Raw genomic sequence first — 15,092 nt, forward strand, 5'->3', positions numbered from 1 at the left:
ATATGAACACCCTTTAGCTGGAGAAATTGGAGTCTAGTTTGAAAATCTTGTTCATCTGCATGGTTATTGTAGCATAGCCTCTTCCATTAAATGTTTCTGCCTCACGTTGAAGTGTTTAAGTGAAGTGCTACCAAGGAGGCATAAGCCCCATCAGTAATATTCATCAATGCATCGTGTCCTCCTTTCTCAACGATGGCTCCGTTTTTCACGACTGCAATAATATCAGCGCCCTTTATAGTGCTAAGGCGGTGAGCAACTACGACAGTTGTTTGGTTCACCATTACTGCATCCAATGCCTCCTGTACCACACGTTCCGATTCTGCATCTAGAGCACTTGTTGCCTCGTCAAGCAGAAGGATCCTGGGGTTCTTCAATATGGCTCTCGCAATGGCAATCCGTTGCTTTTGCCCTCCAGACAACTGAACTCCTCGTTCTCCAACTGAGGTCTCGTAACCCTGCGGCAATGAGCTGATAAAGGTGTGCGCATTCGCTGCTTTTGTTGCTGCCACGATCTCTTCTTCGGTTGCATTTCCCTGTTTGCCGTAAGCTATGTTGGTACGGATGGTCTCTTTGAAGAGTATTGGCTCTTGGCTAACCAATCCCATCTGTTGCCGCAGCCAGCTTAATCTTAACTTTCTGATATCGGTGCCATCCAATAAACACTACCTGAGTTTGGATCATAAAATCTTAAGATGAGGCTAATGACAGTTGACTTCCCACTGCCACTCTCTCCAACAAGTGCAACAGTCTGCAAATATGATATAAAAACAAAGCAAAGTGAGTTCTCTAGTAGTAAATGAGATTTGGGTCTTAAATGGAATTGATAATAAATACCTTCCCATTAGGTATTGTGAGACACAGGTCTTTGAATATTTGAATGTCTGGTCGAGTCGGATACTTGAAGCTGACATGTTCTAACTCAATATTGCCTGTTACTGTGGGAATTGTTAAGCCATCCTCGCTGCTCGAGTCGATAGGAGGTTTTCTATCAAGAATGTCGAATATCGAAGCTGCTGAATCCTTGGCTTTATTGGTGTCAGGAGCCAAGGCACTGGTTTGTGAAACACCGATGGCTGAGATTGTCAATGCGAAGAAAACCTTGAATACCTCATCAAATTTTGCTTTCCCATGCTTCACAAGTATGGCTCCAAGGTAGAAACAGAAGGCATTTGTGCAATACAAGGCAAAGAAAGAGAATCCGAACCCGGTACCGCTTACAAGTCCGAGACGAACTCCCTGTTTCATGGGGGCTTCGCATTTCTGTTGATACAAATCCATCACCCTCTGTTCCGAACAAAAAGATGCAACAGTTCTGATACCTCCAACAGCACCATTGGCTACTTGGCTTGCTTCTTCATACTTCAACTGCATTCACATTGAACATATACATATATACTTTTTAGTATAACTGAAACAATCCCTTCATCTAAATTGTTCAATTTTCATAGGGTACCGCTGACCTTTGCATCAGCACTGAATCCCTTCAGAAATTTGGTCTGCAAGTATCCTTGAATTAATGTAAATGGCATGGCGGCTAGGATTGCGATCGCCAAAATCCAGTTAGCAGTAAATGCTATGACTAATCCTGCTATGATAGTAGCTAAATTTTGTACAATCAGGGCCAAGCTATCGCCAACTAGATTTCTTACAGTTGATGCATCAGTTGACAATCTAGCTCCGATGGCGCCGCTGTGAAGTTCAAAAGAAAGATTGTTGTTAAAGCAGCAAGAAATTTCACAGCATGAGAAAGTTTTAAAAAGGAAAAGGTTGCTTGAAATGTACCTAGAATTCGCAGGATCGTCGAACCAACCGATATTTTGGTGGACTACCTTCTCAAACATCATGGAACGAATTCTTTCAATAAGTTTTCCACCTGCAATGCCGAAGAAGAAATTCTGTGCCGGTCCGATAATTAGAGTAACCACACCTAATCCGACGTAACTAAGTGCCCATGCCCTGGAATTCTTTAAAAGCTTACTTGGGGATCATAGAATGATTTAATGGCTGATGAGAAAAGGAGACCAAATATAGGAAATACTAGTCCATGAACAGCTGCAGCAATGGAGCCAATCAATAGGACTGGAACCTCAGGCTTGTTAAGACTCGCCAGCCGTCTAATCGAAACTTTTTTGCGTCTTTCAACTTTAGCTTCATCCAGTATGCTTCTCTCTTCGCCTGTTTCTTCTGTTTCAGCAAAGTTAACTAGACCGGGAACACCGAAAGTATATGTGAAGGATTGTCGACTTGATGATGATGCACTTCTGCTTGTAGACCTTACCAAAGACGTACTCAATCTCTGGCTTCCAGACAGGGTAATTTCCTTATCTGTATCAGCAGTTTCATCTGATTTTTCGGTTTCCTTCCCTTGAGCACCGTTGCTTCTTTATCTCCCTCTTGCAAACGAACTAATCGGGAATAAGCACCTTCCGGATCTTTGATCAACTCCTCATGCGTTCCTAGATTTAATCTCTCAATGTTGCAGACTGGTGAATTAATATAGAAACAAAGGTTAACAAAGCTGGCATTGAGATGGTACCTTTCTCCACAAGTTTCCCTAAGTGCACCACTGCTATCATGTCTGCATTCCTGATAGTTGTCAACCGATGTGCCACCACCATGGTTGTCCTATTGGACATCACTCTCACCAGTGCATCTTGAACGATTCGTTCCGATTCGGCATCCAGGGCACTCGTAGCCTCGTCGAGGAGGAGGATTCTTGGGTTTTTCAAAATGGCTCTTGCTATTGCTATTCTTTGCTTTTGCCCACCTGAAAGTTGAGTTCCATGCTCTCCCACCATGGTGTCAAGCCCCTGTTAGACAAACAGCAATTTTTTCATTAGTCGCTTGAAATTTTCTGATCGGAAAACCAAAGTCGTATTAAGACCAATGCATTCTTTTTACCTTGGGCAACTTGTCAATGAATTTGGCAGCATTAGCCATATCAATTGCTTCTTTAATCTCTTCATGAGTCGCGTTGTCCTTTCCATATGCAATATTTTCCCTGATAGTTGTTGCAAACAGTATCGGTTCTTGGCTGACAAGTCCGATTTTCCCCCTAATCCATTGTAGCTGTATCTTTTTAAGATCAACGCCATCAATAAGAACTTCTCCGGATTCAGGATCATAAAATCTCTCCAAAAGGCTAATTACGGTTGATTTGCCACTACCACTCTGTCCCACCAAGGCTGCAGTTGTACCACTTGGAACATGCAATGAAAAACCAGCAAATATCTGCACATCGGGCCTTGCAGGATACCTAAAATACACATCCTTGAGTTCGATTTCACCCCGGATATCTTCCAGTGTTATTCCACTAGTGTCATAAGGATCAATCATCGGTTTCCGTTTAATCGTCTCGAACATCTTATACGCTGCAGCTTGCCCCGATGCAAACGCATTTACACTCGGAATTGTCTGACCCAACGACCTGAACCCAGCATAATAAACACAGTGGACGAGGAAACTAATGAAAATCTGAAGTATATAATACTATGTATACTTACATTCCTCCTGTCATGATTGCTAATATAACACTGATGACTTGCCCACCATTGTACCCGTGGTTTGCAATCAATTTAGCTCCAACCCATACAGCGAGTCCATAAGTGGAGAACACTACAAGCATCATTGTGCCAAGTCCCATGCCTGAAACCAGCCCTTGTCGAACAGTGGCACTATAGGCGATCCGCAGCTTGTCATTATATTTCTCTATGGCGTGTTTCTCGCCGGTAAACGATGCGACCTGAAAAAAGAAATCATCGCCGAAATGATTTGAGTTAGTGAATTCTTTTTCCCAAACAAAACCCAAACTTAGGTTGAATACTTACAGTTCTAATGGCTCCAACTGTTTGTTCCACAACGTTCCCGGCTTCAGCATAAGCAATTTGTCCTCTGCTTGACATTTTCGCCATTATCATCGCCATGGTTCCACCGGCAAGGACGACAAGAGGGATGCAGGATGTGAGAACTAGTGCTAGTTGCCATCCTTTTATAAAAGCTACTATAAACCCCCCAATGAAAGTTGTTAGAAGCTGTATAAACTTCCCAACCTGTAACAAAAACCATGTATCATAATCCTCCTATACACACACATACACACACATGGATATAGTATTAACCTTCTCTCCCATTGCCTCTTGAATGAGTATAGTATCCCCCGACATCCTCCCGACAACTTCACCGGTTGTCGTTTCAGTGTCGAAGAATCCGATGTCCTGTCGGAGTATGGTTTTTAAGTACAAGGCACGGATGCGGGTAGCCTGTCTCTCTGCTGTCACCATCCAACATGTTACCTCTGTAAAACCGCATAGATGTGTTAAAAATGCAAATACATAGGAAGCTGTCAAAACAGTTAATACAGTATTCAACGCTTACGTGTGAATGAAGTAATGCACGAATAAATCCCCAAGTATATAAACTTCACTGCAACCTGAAAAATCAAACAAGTAAAATATTAATTCATTAATATTCATTAATTAATATCATTAAACATTATTAGTATCATTAATCAACTATGACTACTTCACCGTATGTTATATTTATATATATATATGCTCACAGCTTTAAGCAATATTTACATCATAATACACCATAAAATAGAGAAACGATGAATATGATAATATTCGGATGAACTTTGGATCTAATGATAAGGAATTTGATACTTTTACCTTGTAAGATTACGAATTTATTACTTAAAATAATATCATTGTCAGGGTTTTAAATAGCGGTATGCGATCGCGATAGCGCCTACGAAATAGCGATAACGTCGCTTCCGATATACCCGCTATACTCACAATAGCGGCTGCTATGACTGCAATAGCGCCCACTACGATCGCAATCACAGTAAACACGATATGAAAAAAAAGCGACCGCGGTTTGATTCCTCATTGCTTCCGCGTGAAATCACGAGAAGAAAATATTCCAAAGAAAACCAAGAAAGGAAGGAAAGAAAGTTGTTTTTATATAACCTCCGAGACTATTTTAACGACATGGGATCGATCGGCGCGGGAGAAGTTATCGATCATTTCGCCGAATATGAGAGTCATGAGTGGCTGCGTCATCCCATTGGCCATGGCTGCGATGGTTCCCGCCGTTATCAAAAACACATCCAACCTATCAGCGAACGCAAACAGCTTGTAAAATGGCACTTTCTGTTGATCGGCAGATTTCTTGTTGCCGCCATTGTTTTTGCTTTTAGCTTTTCCTTCGGAAGCTGCTCCGTCACTTCTCACTACTGATGATGATCCGTCGTCATTATTAACTTCCACCATGATTCTTTATTTCGTTCTTTCGATCAAAAAAACTAAAAGAAAAAGAATCAACCCGAATCTTTTCTTGGGTTAACTAATCGATCTGGTGTTTTACCATAAAAGATTGCTTATTACGTGGAAACAAGTTCACAGAAATAAAGAGCTTATTACGTGGGTACTACGTATAAAGGATAAAATATTTAATTTTTATTTTAAGTTATGAATTTAATATTTTAAATTTAAGATAATTATTTTTAAAAGATATTATTTAATTTTTATAATTAATCACGATGATTAATTTTCATTCATCTAGAATATTAAAAGTGTATATTTAAAAAAAAATTATATTGTGTCAACTAGATTTATTTATTTTTTATAAATTTTATCTCTCTATTTTATAAAAAATTAATCTAATGATATTTTAGTTTCTTTATCAATTTAAACTTAAATTAAACTAAAATTTTGTTCCTTATAATTTTTTAGATTAGATATTTAACGAATCTTTATTATCTTGAACTTAAATAATTTATTTTTTAATATTTAATCTTAATTTCTTATTTAATTATATACAAATCATAGAACCGTTTGGCTAATTTTTACGTATAAAATTTTAAATTATTTATTTCTAGGTAACGATTTTCTAATTTAATTAATTTAAATTTTTTATAATGAATAAGCATTAAGTTATAATAAATTAAAGTAGCATAACATAACTAGCTAAAAGAGGAAAACCGTGAATAAATTTAGGGATTCGTCTAGAAAGCCAATACTACTTTGTAGTTATGGGTCTTTGTCACACCCGATTTTGCTCCCAAGTAGTAGAAACTTGTTTCCGGGCAGCTCCATGCTCTTCTTTACCTTTAAAAAGCAACTACGTGCTTTTTTTTTCATTCAAAAAATAGCTTAATATAAAAATAAGTGTTAAAATTATATATATATATATATATATATTAGATTTTTTTTATCAAATTAAGTACTTGGCTTTATTTTTATTTCCTTTAATTTAAAAAAATATATACATAAATTTTCAAAACAAAAAAAATCAACTTTGTTTCAATTTTTCATAAAATACCTCAAGACTTTCAATTCATCCTTCGGTTACTATCATCAGTGACCATCCACTCAGTCGTCGGTTACTCACTTGTTGACTACCCTCTGATCATTCACACGTTGATTGGATGGATATGTGTTAAGATTTAGGGATTTGATTTAATTTTGGGATTTGGGTTTAAGGATTTGGGGGGTCTGAAGTTATGATTGATGCTTGATGACTGGTGGATAGACGGTTCGTAGGGGCGACAGTGGCGGTGGACCGCTGATGGGTGAGGAGAATGCTTTAGGATTAAGGATTTTAGGACTTTTGAGATTTTATAATTTTTTTTGGTTTTTTTAAAATAATAATAATTTTAAGTTTTTTTTTAAATTAAAATTTTAAAAATTTATAAAGACGGTACATAGTATGTTTGGAGTGGTTGATGAAATTTTTTTAATATGTTACAGTCGATGCAACTAAATGATAACATTAGAAACATTAGACACTTATATTGACAAAAAATTTAAGCACATAAATGAAAAAGAGGTATAGTTTGAATATCATTTTTTATTTTAAACCAGAAAAGTAATTTTTTAAAGAGTATAAGTATAATTACATTTACCGGAAATTATGATGAATATAATATAAATCATTAGGAATAAAATAAATTATTATAAAATAATGATAAATTTAATTAAATTTTAGAATAAATTTGGATAAAAATTACATATGATAGATAAAGTAACAGATTGAATAATTTTCAAAATAAATATTAAAAGGTTAGTATCTAATAAACAGGATGTTATTTTCGATCAATATACTGATCAGCTTCTTCCAATTTTTTTTGGATCAATTTAAAAAATAATTAAATAAATTAAAAATAGACAAATAAATATTCCGATAATAAGTTTGAGGTAATTATAAAATAATATATGTTTAAATTATTTTCAAGTTATTGACATGCACACACTTTATCTGTAAACGTAACTATTCGAACCCGTAATTATATATTCTTAACCAAATATCGTAATCTTACATTCATGTTAAACAAATCAAATCAAACAAGATATTAACATTCTGATAATAATATTACATTCCATGAATTATATTTTTTAAATATTTAAATTAAATTTAATATTCAAGATTAAAATTTTAACTTTTTCTTAATAAAAATCAGTTTTACTGATTATCTCAATATCCATTTTCTATATGCTCATAGAAAATAAACGTGTAAGCTTTACTAGATGTAACTATATATATATATATATATATAGGATAAAATTCAATTATATTGTGTAGATTTTTTTTTGTGTAAAAAGAAAAAGTAAAATATAAATGAATTTTATATAATGAAATTGGATGTTAAGGCAATGAATTAATTGTTGAGAATAAGCAATCCCCAAACTGTTTTTGGCAAAGAAATCTTCATCTCCACCTTCATGGTCATCCGCCATTGGAGAGTGTTTCCAACGCGCCCGAAGAAACACCAAGATGAAAAAGAACATAATTTCTATGCCAACCCATTTGAGTTGCAGTTGTAGTAATTGAAGTCCACAAACCTGAAAACCAACAACAACAAAAAAAAAACTGAGACCCCAGCGTGTTAAATGCGGCCGCGCAGACAAAAATAAAGCACAAACAGCTACAGCTACAGCTACAGCTACCTCAGCAGTAGCAACAACAAATGACCACGGATACTGCAAAAAGGAAATAAAAAGCGAAATAATTCAATTTAAATTAACCCCTTCAAATTTTATATTTTTCAAATTCATCGGGAGTCGTGCAAAGCTATAAACTTTCACTTTCTTTACTCTCTGTAGTTGTGCTTGCCAGTTTTATATACCCAGAAAAAAACCTTGCTTTCCTTAAACCCTTTCTTTTTATCATATATATATAAGCTACATTTTTTAACATTAACCGTCTTTGACTCAACAAAATTTAGGGTTTAAAACGTGCTGCTGCTGCTGCTACTGCTGCTACAATGTCTCAAGCAGCTCACCGTGGCCATGGTAGTTTGCTCTTGCCACTACATTTTCCTGGGAGTTTGTTTTTGCCAAGAAGGTTCTTTCTCCCTCTTTTCCTTCATGTATCTTTAGCTTGTGTAGATGAAGATTAGTTCTTTTCTTTCTTTGTAGTGTTGTTTTTGCTGTTCTAGCTGATGGGGTTTGAGCATTTGGGGAGATTTTACTCTTTTAGCTTTGCTCCAATGATTACAATGTTGTCTGATACTGCTCTTGTTCCTCTGCAAATCCTTGCTGTTTTTGCTTAAATCCGTGTTATTGCTGTTTCCCCCCATCATAACTAAGCTACTAAGGTGACGATTAGAACAATCAGTCAAAATAGAAACTTGAATGTAGATAATTATTTGAAGTCGTGGTGTCAAGTTCTCTATGGCGACCGATCCGAATAGTTAGAGAGTTTAGATTCCAATGATGGAGCAAATATTGCAGAAAGATGGCCTAATCAAAATGCTCATCGTGTGCTTGTGTATAACTGTATATTGAAGTCTCTAGTGCAGATTTGTTGGACTGTTTGGGACTTAGATTGCTGAGCTAGATGATAACATGTGCTTTTCGGACTCGAATTATGTATCTTTGTGATGGGAAGAAATGTAATGCTACATAAGAATGAATGTCCTAAGTGTTTTCTGAGGTGCAGTTCGAGTCTTAGCTGAAGTTGTAGTTTGGATTCTTGGGAGAAACCATGACTATTCCTTGATATATGTCATATTCATATGCCAATTTTTGGTTTTGTACATTTAGTTACCTAAACAATACCATATAAATATCCTTCCATGTATCTATGACGCTTCCTGGACATGGGGAGGTGGATGTAGATCTTGGCACACCGGAGCTCCGCGGAGTCGAAATTTCCCTGACGAGTGGATTATTGTATAATGCATGTGAAAGTTCTTGCATCATAGTTTTCATTTTTCTTTTTCCCTACCAAAACGTTTTCCTCCACCATTGGAAGTTCTTCAATCATACACATACTGACTTCCTATTGATATTTCCTTGATTTCTGTATGCCCTGGTTTCATACCCCACCGTGTCTAAGTATGTACTAACTCATGAACGAGGAGGTTGAGCCATTTTGATGACGGTGTGGATTTGAAGTGACTTAGTCTATGGTTATACCTTTTTGTCTTACCTTTATGATGCTTCATATTGTTAAAACGGGTGAGCACGTGACCACCTTGTTGCGATTCTTAATTCTTCGGATAAGAATTTAATGGGTTGTGCGATAGTCACAACAATAAGCTTGTAGAGTGATGAAGCTAGTTATTGTTATGTTTGAATGTCCCATTGTAGGTTTTTCAGACTGCATTTACTGTATGCCGGCATGCCGAAGATTTGGTTTTGCTTTTACCCTTTTGAATGTGTTGGGTATTGTTAAAGTTTGCTTACAATTGTTTCTGATTTTACAATGTTAGGTCCAGGGACAATGCAACTGGTGCCGGCTGGAGTGATTCTGCTCTACTCCGAAATTCGTCATGAACGTATTAGCGGAAACCATAGATTGACATACTCAGAGTTTGGAGATAGGGAATGAAGCCTTTGGTCCTTGTAGCATAGATTAAAATTTACTGTAAATTTATCTATTTTTAAATCATTTAGATTATAGAACTATGTTTCAGCTTTTATTTCATCAGTTCATTTACTATTAATCGGAGAATTATTTTACTTCCTTTGCATTGTATTAAGATTGTTTATTTTCCGAACCATTCTCGAGTAGTTTACAAGCATGTGTTTCATTGACAGCCTGCATTCGACAATTAACATTATCGATGATTTATTCGACTCAAGAAATATATTTTTGCTGCTAGAGGAACCTAGAACGTCTACACTCACGGGGTCGACCCTGTGGAAATCGCTTCAAATCGGCACAATAATTGTACACCATGAAATACCTTTGCACCCATCTGAGTCGCCTTCTGCCACTTGCATCCAGTGCTTGAGTTTGCCAAACATTGTTTCTGGCAGCGTTCAGTACTTGCGAAGCACAATCAGATTTGCCATTCGACCATGTACATGCATTCGCTTTGAAATTCCGATAGTAAGCCGTGAAAGGAGCCTTGGACCAATCCGTTTTCACCAGCCCTCCTCTCGTTGCCCAGTCATCTGCGTCCCACAGGCTCGAGTATATGCTCATGGGCTGGTTTCTGGGGAAGGGAACTCCAATGGATTCTTCATTGTTGAATACTCTGATTGGTATGTTATCTACCAGGAAACTGATGAGTTTAAAAAAAAGAGTTAGTTCTTCTTCTAGTTTTTCATTGGCTTGGAGAATTTAAGTTACACAACCCGCCGACCGATAAAATACTATCGCTTCTCGCCGTGGCATGTCCCATGAGAGTGATAGTACCTTCCCGATCGAAGGGTCGTGATGTTTTAGCTTACATAATCCGATGCTGGTTCCAAACGATCGAGTAGGTGTGGAAATGCTGGGTCGGGTCGAACCATAGGTAGAATTGTTGTTCCCTGTCACCTTTGCCTTGGCAGTAAACATTAGTGTGCACAATATAAGGGTCCCCACTCAAGTTACCCAAGAATTCAAAGTCTATCTCATCATGGTTTGGCCCTTCGGAAGATAACTGCAAACAAAAACCAGACATTAGAAACAAGGTTTTTCAAGCTTACTACCAAAGGAGAGTAAGACAAAGACCTTACGTAGAAAGCAGTAACGGTGCCGGCAGAGTTCCCGGCGACAAGCTTGATCTGCATATCGATTCTTCCGAAAAGATACTCTCTTTTAGACCTGAAACCCGAGCCAGAGGCCTTATCGAGATCGAGTGTAAGAAGCTCTCCACCATTGAGAATCTGAGCACGTTGATCACCCCATGTCAGATCAAACTCTTGATGGAAATCACCGGCCGATGCAACTGAGAAAGAACCAACAAAAACCGAAAGCAAAAGCATCACCGGAAACCGAAAATTTCCCATCTAGAGAGGAAGAAAGAGGACAGTGTAATTTGATGTGTGTGTGAAGTTGTTGGAAACCCTTTTTACTCGTATATATATACATGATAGTGCTGCATAGAATGCGTGACCAAGAACCAAATACAGTGCACAAATAGCTGGAAACGACACTGCAGTAGCTAAAAACCTTTGTTTGGAAGCTGAGAATCTGGGGGTAGGCGTTATTAGAAACAACTTTATACGCCTACAACCGACGCAATACAATTGGCAGTAAAGGACGAGCTCGAGGGACCAGCCTTCAGTTATGGCATTTTGTCTTTGTATTTCACCAAATTAGAATACATGCAAACGTGTCTGTCTGTGAATTATCATCCCCGTATCGAAAATACGCAAGAAGATGTTTGTAACAGTGACAACAACAGTGAGTTGTTGTGATATTAGGGTAATGTTCTGTTTGAGGATCGACTTTGCTTGGGGTGGAGTGTTGATATACTGACTTTAGAACTGTCAATTTACAGAAACTTTTCTTATCTTCAAAGTAATCGTGTACATTGTTTTTATATCTGTTCATAGCTCTTTTCAAGAACAGTGGCTTAGCTAGCTAACAGTCTTAACTAACTGATAACAACTCTAACCACCTAACCAATTCTTAACAGCTTAACTGTTTCATTATTCCCTCTGCTTCTTCTCCCTTCTTCAACAAGGCAGTACACACATCTTGTTTCTGAAGACTTCGAACGCCGCTTTAGTCAGCGGTTTAGTGAGACCATCAGCTACCTGGCAGTTGGCTGGCACATAGCAGACACGCAACGCTTTGGCAGCTACCTTCTCCCAAATGAAATGGACATCCATGTCCACATGCTTCGAATGTGCATGATAGACCGGATTCATGCTCATAGCTATGGCACTTGTATTATCACACCAGATAATCGGTTCTTCACGTGGCTTGGTCCCAAGACTGTCAAGTAACGCATTAATCCAAGTTATTTCTGCTGCTGTGTCTGCTACGCTGCGATACTCAGCTTCCATAGTCGATCTAGACACCGTCTTTTGCTTCCTCGAGCTCCAAACCACAGGACACTGTCCGAGGAACACCGTGTGACCAGAAACGAACCTGCGATCACTTGCATCACCACCCCAGTCTGCATCAGCAAATGCTATTACCTTCAGCCCCGCTTCACTAGCCAGAAAGGTGAGACCATAGTCCAAGGTACCGGCTAAGTACCGAAGTATACGCCTGACTGCTGCCATGTGTGCCTCACAGGGAGCATGCATATATTGAGCAGCTTTGTTTACGCTAAACTCTATATCAGGTCGAGTATGGCACACGTACAGAAGTGCACCCACCAAGCTTCTGTACTCACGAGCATTACTGAGTGGCGATCCTGCATCATGAACTAGTTTTGTCGACCCAACCATAGGGGTTGCAGTAGGGGTAGCATGCAACATATCCACCCTCTCGAGTAACTCAAGAACATATTTCTTTTGTGACAACACTAGTTTGCCAGTGGTTCTCTTAACTTCTATACCTAGAAAGAAGCTCAGCTCTCCTAGGTCCTTGAGAGAAAAATCCTCCTGCAAGAGTCGAATCACTCCCTCAATATCATTCGTGCTCTCACCAGTAATAATTATATCATCCACGTAAACTAAAACAAGTGTATAGCAACCACTTCCACACTTCACAAAGAGCGAAACATCAGCCAAAGATTCAATAAACCCCATCCGCTCAAGACTCGCCTTAAGCTTGTCATGCCAATTTCTAGGCGCCTGGCGAAGACCATACAAAGCCTTGTGTAGTTTACACACAAGTGGTGATCCATCTGCAGCCACTTCTTCAAATCCTGGGGGCTGTTGCATGAAAACTTCCTCAGCCAACTCTCCATTTAAAAACGCGTTATTCACATCAACTTGACGCAACAGCCAATTCCTACTGACAGCCAACGAAAGCACTACATTCAGCGTTGCAAACTTCACGACTGGACTGAATGTGTCCTTAAAGTCATAGCCAGGGACTTGCGAGTATCCTTTGGAAACTAAGCGCGCTTTATACCGTTGAATAGACCCATCCGGATTCTTCTTTATCTTGAAAAGCCATTTGCAACCAACAACATCACGTCCTTTGGGTACAAGTACTAAGGACCAAGTCTTATTTCCTTGTAGGGCATCGAGTTCTGCCTGAATTGCTGCTCTCCAACTTGAAGACTGTAACGCAGCTCGAATACTGGTAGGGGTTGAGTCATCGAAGAAGCTAGTGTATGTTTTTGGCTTAAATATACCACACTTACTACGTGTAAGCATTGAATGTTTATTCCCGAGTACACCTTCAGCAGGCTGTTCTTGAGTAGATGCAGATGTACTGGCAGCAGCCCGACTGGAACTATTCTGCGCCTGACTGGTCATATGGGTGACAGAATTTTCATTGTCACTAACCAAAACAGGACTTGCCACTCTTGACGCAGCAGAATGCTCATCATCCGGACTTGCAACTCTCGATGTAACAGGATGCTCATCATCCGGACTTGCAGCTCTCGATGCAGCAGGATGCTCATCACCCGGGCTTGCAGCTCTCGATGCTCCATCATGTTCATCAACTGCGCCTGTTCCAGTTGAGAGAACCCTCTCGCTGTTTATTTCATCACGTCCCACATCCATTAAGGTAGCGTCGCCATGTGCACTGAATTTTCCTAGATCGGTAATCACTTCTAGAGGCAGTAGTTGTGGACTGATTTTGTGAGCTGAGGAACTTGTATGAGTAGGGCCTGCAAAAGGAAAATTTAGCTCATTAAAAATCACATGTCGAGACACATATATACGGCCATCGGGTGCAAGGCATTGGAAACCCTTGTGGTGAGGACTATAGCCAAGAAAGACACACGATTGCGATCGAAAGTCAAGCTTATGTTTCAAGAAAGGTCTCAAGTGTGGAAAGCACTGACAACCAAACACTTTCAGCCCCTCATATTCAGGTCTCTTGCCAAAAAATTTCTCAAATGGTGACTTCCCTTGTAACACTCTTGTTGGTAGTCTATTGATTAAGTGCACTGCAGTAATGACTGCATATGACCAGAAACGTATTGGCATAGACGCCTGAGCAAGAAGGACAAGTGCAAGCTCGATGATATGCCGATGCTTGCGTTCCACCACACCATTTTGTTCAGACGTGTGTGGACAAGTCACACGATGTAAAATACCTTCCTTAACCAACGAGGTTGACAGCCTCATGTATTCTCCTCCCCAGTCACTCTGGACTGCTTTAATGGGTAAGTTGAATTGGTTCTTGACCATTTTCTGAAACAAGCCAAACGCAACGACGGCTTCTGACTTGTCTTTCAACAGATAAAGCCACGAGTGTCTAGTACTCGCATCAATAAAGGTGACATAGTACTTAAAGCCATTTGAGGTTACTGGTGCTGGTCCCCATAAGTCTGTAAACACGAGCTGAAAAGGAGTATCATACACAATGTTCGAATTGTGAAATGGTAGTTTATGACTCTTCCCCATTTGACAAGCAGGACACATTTTATTCATTGACCTTGAAATGTTTACATTCAATTCTTTGCAAATTTTTAGTAAACTATCATGAGAGGGGTGGCCCAACCGTCGATGCCAAAGTTCGTAGGAGTCAAGTGAAGCAGCCATGGAACTAGCTTCTTCAGCAACTAGAGCTGTCACTTGAGGATCAGCAACAAACGAATACAAACCACCTTCTTCTTTTCCACAAAGCAAGACAGCCCCAGACTCTTCATCACGAACACAACACTCATGTGCATGAAATTCAAAGAAGGCATTGTTGTCCCTAGCAAGCTTCGAAACAGACAAGAGGTTCTTAGTTATCCTAGGAACATGCAACAAGTCGTTTAATAGTAAGGCTCTAGAAGACGAGCATAAGAT

At 39.0% G+C, this 15,092-nt stretch overlaps 3 protein-coding genes and 1 long non-coding RNA gene across 4 annotated transcripts in view; 1 reads left to right on the top strand and 3 right to left on the bottom strand.

Moving 5' to 3' along the window:
• LOC120206000 (ABC transporter B family member 9-like) lies at positions 1–5,270 on the bottom strand. Its single transcript, XM_039205748.1, is given in 14 exon segments — positions 1–658; positions 661–748; positions 835–1,365; positions 1,461–1,689; positions 1,783–1,981; positions 1,984–2,374; positions 2,377–2,456; positions 2,537–2,810; positions 2,902–3,427; positions 3,504–3,742; positions 3,828–4,049; positions 4,119–4,294; positions 4,375–4,429; positions 4,968–5,270. Coding segments are annotated over 14 exon segments (3,870 nt in total). The 3' UTR covers positions 1–101.
• On the top strand, positions 432–7,988 carry LOC120206004. Its single transcript, XR_005524075.1, has 2 exons — positions 432–477; positions 7,818–7,988. It is a non-coding gene; the product is annotated as an uncharacterized LOC120206004 (long non-coding RNA).
• Positions 3,459–15,092, bottom strand: part of LOC120206002 (bidirectional sugar transporter SWEET2a-like) — a 27,448-nt gene continuing 15,814 nt past the window's right edge. Inside the window, exon 9 of the mRNA XM_039205751.1 lies at positions 3,459–3,479. The gene's annotated coding sequence lies outside the window, so the exon portion shown is untranslated. The remainder of the gene's footprint in view (positions 3,480–15,092) is intronic.
• Positions 10,057–11,252, bottom strand: LOC120206001 (xyloglucan endotransglucosylase/hydrolase 2-like). The gene is made up of 3 exons (XM_039205749.1): positions 10,953–11,252; positions 10,683–10,876; positions 10,057–10,513 (listed from the first exon to the last, which is right to left on the bottom strand). Exons 1-3 carry the CDS (start codon positions 11,223–11,225, stop codon positions 10,105–10,107), a joined length of 876 nt encoding a protein of 291 aa, XP_039061680.1. The 5' UTR covers positions 11,226–11,252; the 3' UTR covers positions 10,057–10,104.

This window comes from Hibiscus syriacus, unplaced genomic scaffold (genome assembly GCF_006381635.1).
Source record: "Hibiscus syriacus cultivar Baekdansim isolate YM2019G1 unplaced genomic scaffold, ASM638163v2 tig00013285_pilon, whole genome shotgun sequence".
Taxonomy (NCBI): Eukaryota; Viridiplantae; Streptophyta; class Magnoliopsida; order Malvales; family Malvaceae; genus Hibiscus; species Hibiscus syriacus.